Raw genomic sequence first — 17,341 nt, 5'->3', positions numbered from 1 at the left:
GCATTAATTTTAGGGTGGAACGAATGTGCATGTCATATGCAAACGAAAAAGATTGTCGAATTTTAGAAACTTGAAAAAGTGCATATCCATATTTTGACCACCCTTTCAAGATGGACTGGGCTATCCCTTGCAACACTGCTTTGTCACTGTCACGAGGCTCGCTGCCGACACTCGATATAAAAAAAGACTTTCAGTCTATAAAATTAAAAGAGAAAACATTACTCATTGTTCTGTTCTACAGAGATAAATAAGTAGGTCATTCAACAATGCAAGTAAGAATTTCTTTTAATGTTACAATAAAAAGTTTCGACATGCACATGAATTGTACTTAAATGGTAAATTAAAGCTGAGTCGGGGACAGGGAGAAAAGGTGACGTAAGATGAAGGGTGAGAAAAGGAGAAACAAAAGTTTTACCAATTTAATTGTTTGCATTAATTATTCGTGCTTCCTCAATATTTTTATAGTATTTAATCACTAGTCATACTTTATTGTTAAATATCGTTTCATTTTACTCATGGCCATGGTCTGAAACTTTAAAATGGTTGCATGCCTCGCACGGGAAAGCGTTAACTGTATTAGTTTGAATCTTTTGTAATGTCCGTAGATATCACAGTATCTCAAGTCTTGTTATTTCGTTCTTTCTTGCGCCACGTCAGTATCCGACACACCTACGATACTGCATTAATGGAATCACCCACTGTCGGTCTGTCGGTCACAGACACTCACTTTCTTTGATGTATCAGCTGCTGGGCTGTGAGGCACAGCCATAGTTCTATTTTCAAACAGGTTCCAGAGTGACATTAAAGATCAATTAGCTGTAACTTTTGGTCATTTTTTTATTTTCTTTGTTCTGTGTATCATCTGCAGTTTCTGGTTTGAATCCCTGAACCATGGAGAAATTCCTAATATTTAGCTCATAAATATACCCTATACGAGTATAAACTGCATTGTTATTGTTTAAATTTTGTATTCAGGTCCGGACAAGAATACATTTATCAACAATAAAAATGGTCATTTCACATATACAGGCAATGTTGGCAAGCAGGACACCGGTCATTGGTCATCATGATGATCGGATTATAATAAAATTCTGTAGTTGATACATTGAAACAAGGTAGTGAAAAATTAGTCAAAAGTTAAAGCTAATGTCCCTTTAACTTGTCAGCTGTTTTAAAACAAGCAAGGTACAAATAAAGATCGACTAGTTCAAACCTATACCAAGTTTGCAAGTCTTAGAAGAAAAATTTAAAAGTAGTGGGCCAGGATGTTGTACAACATATTTGTTCATAAACCTTTATACTTTTGTAAAGCAAGTATGGCCCTTTTAACCAGCAAGCTAGACAAATACAGCACAGTTGCGATCGTTGTCGTCGATAGCGTTCTACTTTTTAAATACTTTATTACGCATTTACAGTGCATAGCACATAGAATTTAAGAATTTATCTTATTTCGAGGCGAAATCTGTCATGTTTGTGCAAATGTCTCATTTTCAAGTTAATCTACATTCACTTTTTTGTAATATGAGGTTATTACGAAAATACCGCAAGAAAAGCTCATTCTTTATTGATGTTGATACCGTCCAACCTGAATCATAAAATGATAAAGTACAGTTCAAATTATAGGAATACTGCACGTTCTATATGGTTCAACATTCTAGAGAAGATAATGTAACCAGGTAAATAGACACTGAATAAGGTTTCATAAAAATGAATGCATATTGAAAGTTACGCTGCTTTACTTCTATCCCTTTATTATTTCGTATCTCTTTGCTCAACAACTTCATAGTGATTATATTCGAGCAATGATATTGTCCCTTGACAGACCGTGACATTTCCTTTTTTGAATGTCCAAAAAAGCTCAAGCGAAATGTTACAGTACAACATCACCATCGATTACGTCTTCAACGAAAAGCATCGCCTGATGCGCCCTCATCTTTATAGCGAGAATGTATTTAAATGTTGATATTTCGGCATTGTAGAAATAAAGATCTGTGATGACGACGTAAGTAACTGTCGAAAGAGTAGTCATTACTATTGCATAATAACATTGAAAATGATTCCGTTACATATTCACAGACAAAGCCTCTCAATTTTTACCATTAAATCGCTTTGAGTCGTCATTTCCTTTTATGGAACATGATCAAGTTTGCATTGGTTCTGATCTTGCTCTTTTCCAAGTCCTTGATATTCATTTCTGCTGAATTCCTGGAGGGATAAGTACGGACGTGTGATGTTATCATCAGCCACTGCATACTGGATTGAACCACTACCTTCACTCCGTACACTGCTTGATATACTTATATCTGAAAAATGTGAAAATACTCGGGACGTTTGCGGCGAGAAAATCTTGCATGTGATGTAATATTGAGAATTTTACGCCAAATGTAGACGAAAAATGTTGATCAGTGTAACCTTATACCAAAATGTTGGTTTTCATTTTTGTCAACATGTTTCTTATTCAAATTAATGCAATTAACTATCTCATAGGACCTACTATTAACGTCGTCCGACTGATGGTCTAGTTCATCGACTCTACGTGCGCTGTTTCCCCTGAACACGGTGTTACTATCGAGTATAACAGCCTAATCATCCTCATTGAGGATTATTACTTTTTGATTGCAAAAGAAAGTGTTTATTTTATTACTGTTAGTGAAAGTTAAACATTTATCCAATTTGCTATGCATGATTCGAAGCTATATCTGCCTATTTCAAGATATAGGAACATAGCTCTAGGAATACTTATCTAAGCATAGGCTTCACAGTTTCTATTTGTATTATCTAATAAATTTAGGACTCAAAATGTTTTTTTTGGCTGTTAGTTTTAATATTCTACCTGGAAATGCCTGACATTATGTGGGACACTGTGTTCATATAGATGTTACAAACATGTGCAAAGGATTGCTTATTTTATAGGCCACATTTGTAGCTGGTGAAAAAGACAGTCTCATGTAAATGTACATGTATACAAAATTTTAAAAGAGTTGACCGTTATCTTGATAGCTATGAAATATATATTACCGGGTATTATTTCCTAACAAGTACAGATGTCGGACCTTGTTTGTGCTTACCTATTTTAAATTATCCCTTAACTATTTTGACAGGCACAAATTATTGAATATTATGTATTCAAATTGCAAAATAACAGAATAAGCACGAAACGTTCGCAAAGTAAACAGAAATTTTGTAACTGTCGACAAGTTTTAGCACCTTCGCGATGCTTTACGCTATATCTTCATGATGACTGTATAAATTGGAACATTGTACCGATGTCACAAGTTTTACATTAATCTGTTCATTTCTTTTTTGTCTTTTAGAGATATTTACTATAATTCGAATATATCTTGTTTTCGTCCAGACTTCGTAAACACCCCGTACGTAGTACTAGGCGTGTTTGTGCATTTGCCGCCGATGTAGTGCGTAATTTTTTTTATCGCACATTAGTTTACACAGTTTTTGAGTCCAAATATCTGTCCCAAAGGTGCATGCCGCCTTGAAAACTTAAAATCTTACCTTTAGATCGCTGTGATTCATTATTTGTAATAAACACCTGATCAAGTTCGCATTGGTTCTGGTCGTGCTCTTTTCCAAGTCTTTGATATTCACTTCTGCTGAAGTCCTGCAGAGATTGATACGAAGGTGTGATGTTATCTTCAGTCACTTCATACTGGATTGAACCACTATTTAGGCTTTTTTCATCGCTTGGTATAACTACATTCGAAAGATAATACCAAAACAGCAACGATAATTTGTTCTGTATCACATGAATGAGATTCATCCAATAACTGGATGATACATAAGTTGAAATAATGACAATTTAGACCATATTCAAAGTTGATACAGGATACATAAAAGAAGCATATAGTGGGAAATTAAATGTTCCATAGACTGGACGATTTGAGTATATGCCAGTATTGATTTCTAATATCATTTTATTTATTTATTGATTTATTTATTTATTTATTTATTTATCTATTTATGTTTTTTTTATATATTTACTTATATATGATATATAAAATATATTGTATGTATCATATATACTTATATATGATATATATATATATATCTATCTATATATATATATATATATATATATATATATATAGATATATATATATATATCATATATAAGTATATATGATACATACAATATATTTTATATATCATATATAAGTAAATATATAAAAAAAACATAAATAGATAAATAAATACATAAATAAATAAATCAATAAATAAATAAAATAATATTAGAAATCAATACTGGCATATACTCAAATCTTACGATATATATATATATATATATATATATATATATATATATATATATATATATATATATATATATATATATATATATATATATATATATATCTGTGTGTGTAAAGCGTTCTTACCATCATTGTTTATGTGATTCATTTCAGTGTAATCTATGGTTTCATAATCACAATCCTGTGACTCGATTCTGAAAGAGAATAGCAAATAACTACATAAAGACACAAAGTATTGAGGTGCATAGAGAAAGCCAATGAGACACAGAACATCGTTAGGGAAACATAAAGTTAGAGAAACACACTTAAGAACGTTCGCATGAAATTTGTAGCGCTAAGTATTTTTCGAGGAATTTATATTCACACATATTTCGATGTAATTTGACGGCACAAATACAGTATGGGGTTAGTATCATCTTGCAATATAACATAAACTCGTGAAATTACAGCCTCAATAGCTATCGCACTTAACAATCATAAGATACTAAGTATAAAAGAATATGAATATACAGTAATAGAAGTAGGACCAAGTCTCCTCCTACCTGTAAGTCTCTCTCATTCTCGTTCTCTTAACAATGCTGATAATCATTGTTAATAGTAAAATTATATTGCCTGGTACAAAGACGAGGATAATAATAACCATGATGTACAATTGAAGTATTTGGGTGTTGCTATTTGGTGTGTTGTCTATTGCTGTTGAAATAAAAGTAAACTGATATCAATGATTCAGATCGCCATGCGATCTTATGATTAAAATCTTCTTACAAATTTAATGACATTTAAAAATCAACCAACCAGGGACAAAAGAAAAGTAATTATGCCGTTTATAACGAGGCATTGTACTATTTCCTGAACCATTGGCTTAACTATTGTCACGGAACATAAATAACATTGAATGGAGATAAAATCACCAGTCTATATCAATTTTGCATGTTATAGGGTCCTATAGAATCAGGATTTGCATGAGTCACTGTTGCGCACCTGGTCATTTACAATAACCAAGAGGCTGCCAATATAGCCGGCAAGGCATGCAAAAGGTTGTATTTGAGCTCCGTGAGATGCTGGTAGATTGTTTTTTGGTGTCCTTTGCTTCGAAAATTGGGTTGATGAAGTCATTTTTTTCATTAAATGACATGCAAGATCATTAATTTTACGCGAAAATCCAAGGTGGTCGACATTATGCTCCTTCAGTGTAAAACTTATCGTATCTCAATAACAGAGGAGATAAGACTGATTTAGAGGTCAAGGATTTTGTTTATCTTGATGTATAAACTGTGGGGTAATATATGAAATCAAAAAAGGTTACCCACGATCCAAGATAACGAACAAAGAAGTTGCGAAAACAAATGTAAAGGGACATTATTACGTAAAGGGCGCCTATGAGGTTGGGTTTGGTGTATTTTGTCAGGTTTAAGATCTCGAAGAGTCGGTATCTTTTGTTGCATATAAATCTAAATTACATTAACGACCGACACAAAAAATCAAAAGAAGAAAAAGCAGAAAACAGCGAGTCTTATTTTGACCGACTTCACATTTCTTAGACATACTTTGGTGTCTTTATCCAAGTGTTAAGGAATTTGTATCCCTTGTTTTCTGAACTGTAAATATCTTCGACATATATTAAAATCATTTTCTTCTCAGTTGCAGTCTTAATGATATTCGGAATACATATATGACTTCTGTCCGTCACAATATTAACACTGCTGCAATTTTATTCCAGTATTCTACCAGAGTAAGAACGGATTCCATAAGAGGAACAGTATAAGAAGCCTTGATTCTACCTCAGCTTATCAAATTCAACTTACCCTCACAGTAGCCAGTGAAAGGATCACATGACTCGTCTCCCCGACAGTAACACAATTCAGAGCAGTTTTGGCCGAAATGACTTGAGTCACAACTACTGTTACAGTTTGCTCCAGTCCAACCATCGTTACACATACATGATCCATCAGAAGAATTACATTGTGCGTTGTCAGGACAACGACACACGTTTTCACAGGGTGGACCGTAGAATCCTGGCTGACACTCTGTGTAAAGAATAAAAATTTGCTTCAGTGAACAATTCAGCTTTCTTCGGTGTGTAAAATATATATTTCATATTGTATTCATTTATATTCAATTATGATGATTTTATATAAAGGTTTCATCTTTAAAATTTATACTATCGTGGAACCATCATGAAACTTGATGGTTGTCGAGTTGCTCTAAAATAAGCAAACTCTGTCATCAATGTATATAAGAAAAGCTACACGTTATCAATGCTGCCAAATCTACACTGGTAATGTGTATGTGTCTGTGTCTGTGTGTGATAAGTTATTATTATGTATCTCTTTAGCGATAAATTTCTTCATCCATATTTCGAAACAAAACAAATATAGCGCCTTTATGTTGTAAATCAAAAGCGGGTCTTAAAGGATTTCAGAAAGCTGTAATAAAGATGGGTGTGTATACCGTAGACGAAGATCTTTAGTATTCGTAACTTCATATATGCTTTCCAGGGTATCGCTCAGTTTATACCATTGTAAAAAAAAAAACAGTTTTTCGTTAACGCGTTCTTCTTTCTTGATCATACCGAAATACCTCCTTTTTCAATTTGACAAAATGCCATGTTTTTGTGTCAAAGTCAGATACTGTTGTTGATGACTGGATTTTACACCAAACCAGGATTCATATATCATCGGTAACTGTGCACACAACGCTGCATTTTGAAAAGGTCAACAATGTATAAGTAATAAGAAAGTGTGTTTATGTCACTGCGTAAAATAACAATATCGTCTTGCAACGTGACAATACCGGTTTCAAACGATGATGGCTAAACGAAATCATAATAAAATTATGTGTAATTACCATGGCAACGTCCACTAACAGGGTCGCAATGGCACCCTTCACAGCACCGGCAGATGTCATTACATCCGGCTCCGTAGAAACCCTCGTCACATGTTTCGTTGCATCTGAAAGATAAGTAAAAATGCGAAACTGTCTGGTTACTAAACAGAAATGATTTAAGGTTTGACAAGACGTTGATGTTACTATGTTATCGATAATACACCATGAAAGAATGCAAATATAATTTACGATGCATGCTAAGTATGATTCTATCAACACTGTTAAAGACATTTTCGGTACAAGTCTAGGTAGCAACAAATTCAGCATGATTAAAGTCGTTCCCCATCATAGTCTTTGAACGCATGAGATGAGGAAATAGAAAATACATGCTGCATGACAAACTTCTCAGACCGTGTAAGTAGGCACTACAGTCACTATATTAGGTGTTTGTCAATGTGGAAAGGATAACGCCCTCTTCCGTACCCACGATTCCCGAAATCTCTCCGTCCGCCTCTCATGATGTATCATTATCCAGGTGGTTCTTCGGGTAAAAATTTCGACAGGCGACCATGATGTGCATGTTTCTTAAATACCATACAGAGATATTGATTCCCTCTCTTTCATGTAAGAATGATATACAGTGTAAGATTTCAGTGCTTAAATGTTTTCATTGGACAAGAAGAAGAATGTGCTTTGTCCACAGTCATCTTGTTAGAAGTGTAGAAGGCGTATTGCGCATCGCAAACATTTGATCAGCGGCGTATTAATTATACACTTGAATCTGGTTTCCCTTCAAGGATTGGAATGTCTCTATTTAGCATATACTAAGATCCACTGAGTTAAAACTTCAACGAAATACAAAGACTTTCTTAAGTATGAGTTCAAGAAATACAGACATGAAACAACACTGAACGTGGTCAAAATATATGCTGCTCTAATTGAAATTCTGTATCTTAGATAGATTGTGTAAACACTCAGGGAAGAAATTGCTATGTAAGAATTTGTCTATGAGAATTGGAATTTTGCGTAAACTGCGCCCTTTCACTCAGAGAAATGTACTACTCTTGGTTTACAATGCGTTATTTCTTTCTGTAGTCGATTATTGTTGAACTGTCTGGGGTAGCACTTCCAAAACAAATCTTCAGAAATTGTATAAACTCCAGAAAAGAGCTGGCAGGGTTATTTTAGGTGTCGATACATCTGTTTCCTCTCGAATTGTTTTCACTAGTCTCCATTGGTTACCCATAGACTTTCGTATTACTTATTTTACTGCTGTAATGACTTTTAAAGCTCTACACAATCTCGCACCTTCCTATTTATGTAATCTATTCCGTCCTCTCACAGAAATGCATCTGAAATACGCGCAACACTAGTCATGGTAATTTATACACGCCGTCATTTAGAACGGCTATGGGTCAAAGATCATTCGCTTATCGAGCAGTTAAAATTTGGAACGCTATTCCCTCGTCCGTTCGTAGCTGTGAAACTTTGTTATCCTTTAAATCCACATTACGTAATTATCTGTATGCTAAGTTCATGGACGAGGGCTCTGATTTGGATTGATTGTGTCTTGTTGGACCTTTGTTACATTTTAGTTTCGCATATTTATTTATAATCTGTTTATTTATCGAAATGTCCCCAATTCAATAATTTTTCCATGTATGCTTTCTATTTGTATGACAATGGACTTATTTTAGAGGGCTCTGATGGAAATTACAATTCATTTTGTAAATCAGACTACCCTCGTTAAATAAAGTATAATAATAATAATAATAATAATAATAATAATAATAATAATAATAATAATAACAAGGCAGTATTGCTGAAGGCAATGAGTACTTGGGCCGTGATAGAGTAATTTTGAGGACAATATATACAACTATTCAAATATGGTCTTGAATTTCCTCCTGTCAATTAGGCATTTGATTAACTGGTTATTAAACGAAGCAATGGCATGACAACGGCAAAATATGTCTAGCAACTTTTGTGGAGTTTGAGGCAGGGGTTCTTTATTTATAGTGGAAATTGCTTAAACTCCTTAAATATTCAAATTACAGCAAATTTCTTTTGTTCTCGATGGTAGATGTCTAATATTTAGATGGGCATATTTAGATTTTTACCCTATAGTTATCCCTATATACTAAAGTCGGACATCCAGCTCAGAATTAGATATGCGCATAATTGATGAGGTACAATATGTGGTGTCATAAGGTGTCCCATCATACCATATATGAAGGGTGTAGCACTTGTGGTTACTGAGTTGTGGACAAATATATATATATTTGAGGTCAAAGGTCATTGAGGTCACGTGACATTTTGTCAAAATAATTGTATTGCTAAGTTATTCCTATATACCAAAAATCAGACCTCTAGCTCTATTGGCTCGCTCAAAATTAGATATGCGCATAATTAATGAGGTACAATATGTGGTGTCATAAGGTGTCTTATCATACCAAATATGAAGAATGTAGCACTTGTGGTTACTGAGTTGGGGACAAATATATATATTTGAGGTCAAAGGTCATTGAGGTCACGTCACATTTTGTCATAATTGTATTGCTAAGTTATTCCTATATACCAAAAATCAGACCTCTAGCTCTATTTTGTCGATCAAATTTCAGTAAATTTACCTTACCTAGATGAAATTTTGTCTATAGGCTGAAATTTCGCCGAAGTTTGACAAAATTGCATCGATTTTTCAGGTTCATATCCGACATTTTTGAGTTTTGAGTGCAGACAGAAATAAGTTTTGAGGCAACATGGCTGCGACCCCATGTTGACCCCAAGCCCTGCGTACGATGCTATGTGCTACAGCTAACACACAGCATCGCACGCAGGGCTAGCGATAGCCCTGCGTACGATGCTGTGTGTTCCGCTACAGCTAATAGCCCCGCTCACCACAGCCCTGCAAAGACCTGTACGTAGAGTTGGTGACTTCAAATCCATTTTTGGACTTGACGTAAAAAGCCAAATTACTGCCGAAATTCAGCGTTCTTGGGCCCAAGTCGTATCCCTGCCTACCTCAGCTACTCGATCGCTTCCAAAAATGACAGTCTTTTATTCACTTCTCGTAAATAACCGTCGATGTCGGCAACTCTCTCGCTAGCCCTGCATACGTACGCAGTGTACGCTGTGCATTCCCTGTGTGCGTTCCTAACACACAGCGTACACTGCGTACGTACGCAGGGCTAGCGAGAGAGTTGCCGACATCGACGGTTATTTACGAAAAAAGAATAAAAGACTGGAACGTAGAGTTCAGCTCGCTTAGAGTATCATAACATTCTTCGGCCTTCGTTTAGATCGACCCTAATCTCTCCCATTTAGGAAATAAATACACAAGCTACCTTGACAAAACTTCGTGCACCATCGATCCAGGACCGAACGGACTACAAATCTGTCACGGTCTTGACGTCATCATTTCCTTACATGGTAATCGGCATGCCGTATTTTTTAGCAAAGGAGACACAGAATACGTCGGAGTATTCAGTTTCAAAACGTATTACATTGTGTGATGTTGTCAAAAAAGGTAATGTTACTGCAGTAGTATAAATTACAAAACACAAAAGTTCAAATCAGTTTATTTTGGACTGGCTTTACCCAACATTTCATATTGTTTCTTATGCCAGATTTGACCACGTGCTTACTGGCGACCCCTTTACATGCAAATTTTGTGTCAAATGGTGTGCTCTCCTGGAAAAACAAACGTACGATTCTATATGAAGGAGGCGAAATTTGCCCTCAAAACTCGAAACCACCCCTTTATGGGGTGTACCTAGCTATTTTGAACGAGCTTCTCGAATCTGCAGCTCTATTTCGAAATGACGGTCTGGTTTTCTCAGCTCAAGGATAAGTGTTCTCCATCGCTGTGGGCATTACTATTCTCAACTGGGGTGCAGTTTCCAGTCGTAATGTTTTTCATTGTATCCGGGATATAAAACCTTTCGTTTTCACAATTTTAGTTTGATTTGATTAAAACTAGTCCACATCTTGTCAGTGATTAAACATGTTTCAAGTTTAAATGTTAAATTCTGGTCTCGAGCCCTCTTGTTCGACCAAACTGAAATTACCCCTCCCACTTTGGCTCGTCCAGTGGGTGTAGCAAGGGTCGTGCCATCGCATAGGAAACGGAGGGTGCATTAATTGTTGCATTTCGATGCACATTTTGATTATATTCAGAAGATTTTGTGGCAAAAAACTCAGATAGAGAAGCATTAATATTCACATCTCACTTATTCAAGACTGGCTGAGAGCAGCACTTCCATTCAGTTAACATCATTACGCCATTTATTATGCCAAGAAAGATGAAGCCAAGGCATTTTGCCCTCCCTGGTCTCAGCCAGAAATGGTTATACCTTACAGAGTTTTTTCCCACGGAATGAAAACAAATGTACTTGGGCTGAGGCCCAAGTACAAATAATAATAAATTGCAGTACAGTGTTTAAATCTTTAATCAGAAACGCACCTGTTTCCTGTAAATCCTGGCTGGCAAAACTGACACGCCCCGGTTTTAGGGTCACACGTAGTATTAGACAAACACTCTGGACATTTTTCTGCACAGTTGTTGCCATAGTAACCGAAATCACACGGTTCATCACAACGCGGTGCTTTCCATCCCGGTCGGCACACGCATCCATTGATATGATGACATTTCCCGCCATTTTCACACTCACATTTCTCTTTGCATTGTTCACCATAGTAACCTGGTGGACACTCCTCCGCGCAGTGTCGACCCGTCCAGCCTGGTCCGCATATGCACCCTCGAACGTTGTCACATACTGCATCGTTCTGACATCGACACTTTTCTCTGCACTGGTTACCATAGTGATTGGCGTCGCAGGTCTGTTGGCATCTGTTTCCACGGTAACCTGGGGAGCATTGGCACTCTCCTGTCACGTGATTGCATTCCGCGTGGCCTTGGCACTTGCATTTCTCCTTGCAGTCTTTTCCAAAGTGTCCGTCACTACAGGGGGTGTCGCACCTATCCCCCATCCAGCCTGGCTGGCAGAGACAGTGTCCGTTGAAGAGATCGCAGGACGCGCCATTCTTACACCTACACTTCATGTCACAGTTTAGCCCGTACCTGTCTATGGGACACTCAACGCCACATTGAGGACCGGGACACAAACACGTTCCGTTCATAGGATCACACCTGTCGTGTGGACAATTGCATTTCTCGGCACATCTCGGTCCGTATCTACCGTCTGGGCATCCTGCAGAAAATGAAACAGAATCAAACGATATAGATACAAAAATTCATAAATTTCTGACAACTTTTTAATGTTACAGTCACTAAAGTCGAATAGATACGTGTAAGATATACGTGTGCATTGTTTTGCTGTACCCTTCATCAATAAAATATCGTGCAAAGACAAAATTACAAAATCAAGACTGCTAAGATTGGTGTAAAATACTTGTATTTTGCATCTTTTACAGTAACAGGAGTCAAGAGTGTTTCAGGTTTTCTTGTGAACCCCTTATCAGTGTGAAGACAATGTTAATCGCTTGAAATATTTTCCTATTTCTTTATCTAGGACCCTGCTCAAACTTGGTTTTTCATTTCACTTCATTGGTGTTGAAATCCGCTGAAAATTTTCCGGGTCTATTTTCCCACCGGTATAAGTTTGCCTTCCCGTACTCAATTACGCCGATGGACCATGTTGTTTCCTCGTTATATTGGCCAGCACCCAAGAAATTAAGGGTAAAACTCACACTTCTATAGCACTGCCCAACAAGTTGCTGTATTTTGACATCGTTTTCTTTCGCAACATGCACTAGTAGAAAATATTTCGATAAAGTAGCGAGAAATGGACACTTTCTCGTTGTTTTACGAGAATACTGCGAGATTTCATTTCTTCTGGCACTCAATGGGCGAATTTGCGAGAAACACATTCTCGCAATCATTATGCGAGAATTTGTTTTTCACGTTGTTTATCTGCAAGGAGAGAAACACTCAAAAACAAATTCTCGCTGATTGGTTGCGAGAATTTTGTGTCTCGCAAATTCATGGGGATAAAAATTCTCGCCAATTGTGTGCGAGAAAAAGTGAAATCTCGCAACATTCTCACATAAAGCTAGAAAGTGTCCATTTCTCGCTATTATTTTCTCGCAATATTTTCTAATAGTGATGTATATATAAGGAATTTTTGTAAGTTTGCCCCGATTTGCTTGTTATTTCAGACATGAAGTAAAGATTAAATTCGCGGATACATTGTCGATGCATAAATTTGCTCTTCTTAATTAGCATTAAAGTTTCTTTTAAATTCAATTTTCATATCCCTAAGCGTAAAAAATAAGATGCCTACCAACGCAAAGACCCTCAAAAGGCTCACAAGTTGCATTATGGGAACAATTGCATCGTTCCTTGCAGTTGATTCCAAATGCGCCCTCTGGACACAATTTGTTGCAGTGTTTTCCCCTCCATCCGGCTGAACACTCACAGCCGCTACCAGGGTGGCAGGTTGCTTCGTTCTCGCACATACATTTTTCTGCACAGTCGTGGCCATAGTAACCATCGCTACAAGGAGTTTGGCAGTAGCTTCCTATCCAACCCGGCGTACACGCGCAGTTACCGCTGACAAAGTCGCACGTCGCGCCATTTTCACATCTACACTCGTTTGCGCATTCATCACCATAGAAACCAGGACTGCAGGAAGAGTTGCATGTCCTTCCGCGCCAGCCTGGTGTGCATCTGCAGGTCCCGAATACAGGGTCACAGCTGGCGCCATTTTTGCATTCACACAGCATTGAACAATTTGGACCGAAATGATTTGAGTCACATGACTCGTTACAGCTTGGTCCTGTCCATCCATCATAGCACATACAGGTCCCGTCTGTGGAGTTACACTGTGCGTTCACCGAGCAGTGACAAATATTTTCGCATCGCAAACCATAGAAACCAGATTGACAATCTAAAAATATAAACATACGTTTATTGAAAAGAGTTGTTAACGTTGCTGATTTCAATGTTATAGCGATACTGAGTAAGACAGCAGTATATCAAAACAACTGTAAATAAACATTGCTGTATATCAAGGAAATCATTGTCACTTGAAGGTAGAGGAATCGATTCCAGGGATCGAGTTTGTTTTAGTCTGTAAGAGGATTATGAAGGTGTCATAGCCTTTTGTTTTTCATTGAAATTGTAATCTAGTAAGTAAATTTCCTGGCAAGACAATCCGATGCCTAAACCATGCCTTTAAAATATATACAATCGATAATTCATGTATGAGATACTAATATTTACACTGATTTCAGTTCGATATTTGGCCTTATTAAAGAAAGAGACATTTCAGTGACATCAGTGCATCTACAAGATATGATGCTATTATCGGCAAGGTTACTCACGGTCAAATACAGGTTAACTTACCCTTGCAGTAGCCAGTGACTTTGTCACATGATGTGTTATTACGACAATTGCATACACTGTTGCACGCATCTCCATAGTAACCACTGGGACAGCCTACATTGCAGTGTTCACCAAGCCAACCAGGACTGCATTTGCATTCACCTGTCACTGGGTCACAGGTGGCGCCGTTTTCACACAGACATGAATTGTTGCAGCCCTCACCATACCAGCCAGTACTACAGGGAAAGTTACAATCCCGCCCTTGCCAACCAGGCGTACACGTGCAGTCACCGCTGATTGGGTCACAGCGGGCGCCATTTTGACAGGAGCAAAATTTGGAGCAGTTTGGGCCGAAACGATTTTGGTCACAAGTTCTATTACAGTTTGGTCCGGTCCAGCCATCGTTACACGTACATGATCCATCAGAAGAATTACATTGTGCGTTGTCAGGACAACGACACATGTTTTCACATCGTGGACCATAGAATCCTGGCTGACACTCTGTGCAAAGAATAAAATTTTTGCTTTAATGAACGCTTCGCCTTTCTTAAGTATGTGAAATGTTTTATCGAATTTTACAGTTAAATTCAATAATGATGATGTTAAAGAAAAAGTCCTATCTTCGAAATTTAGATTGCTGTAATCGAGAAAGATATCGTCTTGAAACATGCATTTAATGAAATGCTGATACCTTTTCATGACAAAACATTGGGTCGACACTTATGGTTATAGTATATACACGAAAATTTGAGTAGATCTGATTACTTTACATGGGACCTTAGCACTGTCGTCCGCTGGCTTTCTATCAGTCTAGGAACGGCATGGTCCATAGACAACAACAAAATTATAGCACGGTACAATGCAACAGCTTGGTTGATTTTAAGAATGTTAAAGTGCGCTACGACATGCAAAGGTCAGCATTTCTTATATAATAGCGTTAGGAATATACGACGTTTAAGGCATGGTGAAAGATTATTTGGCTTCTGATTCAATTGAAAACACCTGCAAGGTAAGTTAATTACTCACTTTCACAGTGTCCAGTCACGTGGTTACATCCATCATTTTCGAGACAGTTACAGGACTGGTTGCAGAAATCACCGTAGAAACCACTTTCGCAAGTCATGTTGCAGTATCGTCCTTGCCATCCAGGTTGACAGAAACAACTGCCATTTACACTGTCGCACGTGGCACCGTTTTCGCAAAAGCATATATTTCTGCATCCGTCGCCATAGAAACCATCGGCACAAGGTTGGCTACAGACTTCTCCTTGCCAACCAGGAGTACAGATACACTGCCCGTTGACGTGGTGACAGTAGGCGCCATTTTGACATTCGCACAACATGGAGCAGTCTGGACCAAAATGCGTTGAATCACATACTATGCTACAGGCTTGTCCTATCCACCCATCCTTACAAGTACAGGATCCGTCAATGGGGCTACACTGTGCATTCTCAGGACAACTGCAAACGTTTTCACATCTTAATCCGTAAAATCCCGGCGGACAATCTGTAATGGTAGAAACGCATGGCTGCCAGTTTACCGAGATCATTATGAACGAAAACGAATTTGAAAGTGACTGTTCTCATTAGTGGTAGTATGATCATTATACAATCCAGCAATCAAATTCGCCCTTCTCTGTATGAACCATATGTTATGGATTGCTCAGTGCTTTCTTCTTGATTTGTCGTAGCGCACACATCGTAGAGTGTTGACTTGTATTATGATTATAAAATTGAAGACTATTGTTGAAAAACCTGACAACTTCTGGTCTTATAAATGTTACATGATTTAATTTCGTTTCACTTACCCTGACAGTACCCCGTGACTGGATCACAACTAGAATTATCAAAACAGTTACAAACGTTGCTGCATTGGTCTCCATAGAAACCATTTGGACAACTTTCATTGCAGTACATCCCAGTCCATCCCGGAGTACAGCTACATCGACCAGACGGGGCATCACACTTAGCTCCATTTTGACACAGGCATGTGTGCACGCATCTGTCACCATAGAGTCCCTGCTCACAGGGTAGGCTGCAGTCCCACTCTCGCCAGCCAGGGGCACACGTGCATATCCCATTGACGTTGTCGCATTTGGCGCCATTTTTACAGGAACATAGTTCGGAACATCGTGGACCGAAGTGATTTGCATCACAGGCCACATCACAGTCATGTCCAGTCCAACCATCATTACACACACATTTCCCATCTTCACGGTTGCATTGGGCCTTTTCAGGGCAGTGACACCGCATCTCGCATCTCGATCCATAGAAGCCGATTGGACAATCTGCAATTTAACATAAATGTTTGTCTTTAAACGTTTGGATTTGAATCGACCTAATATCATCTGAATCTATTGAGGAAAATAAAAATGTTCGTCTCCCCTCCATGCCGAATCTTAGGAGATGTTTCCTGTATAAACACTTGACAAGTTTGTAATTAAGTCAAATTTCACTGTTAACACTGTTTCAGAGATTTGTTAATGGATGAATACACACAGAAAAAAATGCGGACGTATAAATACAATTATATTACCATGCTCTGCCCGTCGCATTTAGATTGGTCGAGTTGAACCACGTGACAGACCACAAATACACAGTAATGGTGTGTTTACATGCCCGTGAATATGAATAATAAGATTAACAACTTAAAGTATCGTAACTTTACAGCTGAAACGTAAATCATAATCACAAAATAAAATGGAGCACTTGTTAGTCAAGTTGAGACTTTTTTCTGAAAACATCTGCGGATTTGCCAAATTTTTACAGAGCGCGTGAGAGTGCGTCGCGCATTGCTCACTTCTGGGGCCCAGCTGTCGTTCGTTTGGGAAATGTTCGCAAATTTTGAGGTTTTCTCGTGTTCCTTGATAATATAAAGGAAATAACAGACTCCGCCCTGACCATGA

At 37.6% G+C, this 17,341-nt stretch overlaps 1 protein-coding gene across 2 annotated transcripts in view; it reads right to left on the bottom strand.

The window, feature by feature from the left end:
- Positions 1-268: 268 nt before the first annotated feature.
- LOC139124653 (multiple epidermal growth factor-like domains protein 6) overlaps positions 269-17,341 on the bottom strand; it is a 28,404-nt gene continuing 11,331 nt past the window's right edge. The window contains exons 4-14 of one of the 2 annotated variants that reach the window (XM_070690777.1): positions 16,244-16,723; positions 15,463-15,942; positions 14,458-14,937; positions 13,394-13,999; positions 11,554-12,301; positions 7,113-7,216; positions 6,071-6,292; positions 4,808-4,958; positions 4,392-4,459; positions 3,511-3,708; positions 269-2,303 (exon numbers count right to left, since the gene is read on the bottom strand). In XM_070690777.1, the coding sequence (XP_070546878.1) occupies positions 2,128-2,303; positions 3,511-3,708; positions 4,392-4,459; positions 4,808-4,958; positions 6,071-6,292; positions 7,113-7,216; positions 11,554-12,301; positions 13,394-13,999; positions 14,458-14,937; positions 15,463-15,942; positions 16,244-16,723 (3,713 nt within the window). In that variant the 3' untranslated portion in view covers positions 269-2,127. The remainder of the gene's footprint in view (positions 2,304-3,510; positions 3,709-4,391; positions 4,460-4,807; positions 4,959-6,070; positions 6,293-7,112; positions 7,217-11,553; positions 12,302-13,393; positions 14,000-14,457; positions 14,938-15,462; positions 15,943-16,243; positions 16,724-17,341) is intronic. The other variant, XR_011550002.1, reaches the window with a different exon arrangement.

The sequence above is a fragment of the Ptychodera flava genome, assembly GCF_041260155.1.
Source record: "Ptychodera flava strain L36383 chromosome 23 unlocalized genomic scaffold, AS_Pfla_20210202 Scaffold_24__1_contigs__length_23054250_pilon, whole genome shotgun sequence".
In the NCBI taxonomy this organism is placed as follows: domain Eukaryota; kingdom Metazoa; phylum Hemichordata; class Enteropneusta; family Ptychoderidae; genus Ptychodera; species Ptychodera flava.
This window is presented reverse-complemented; position numbering and strand designations above follow the sequence as displayed.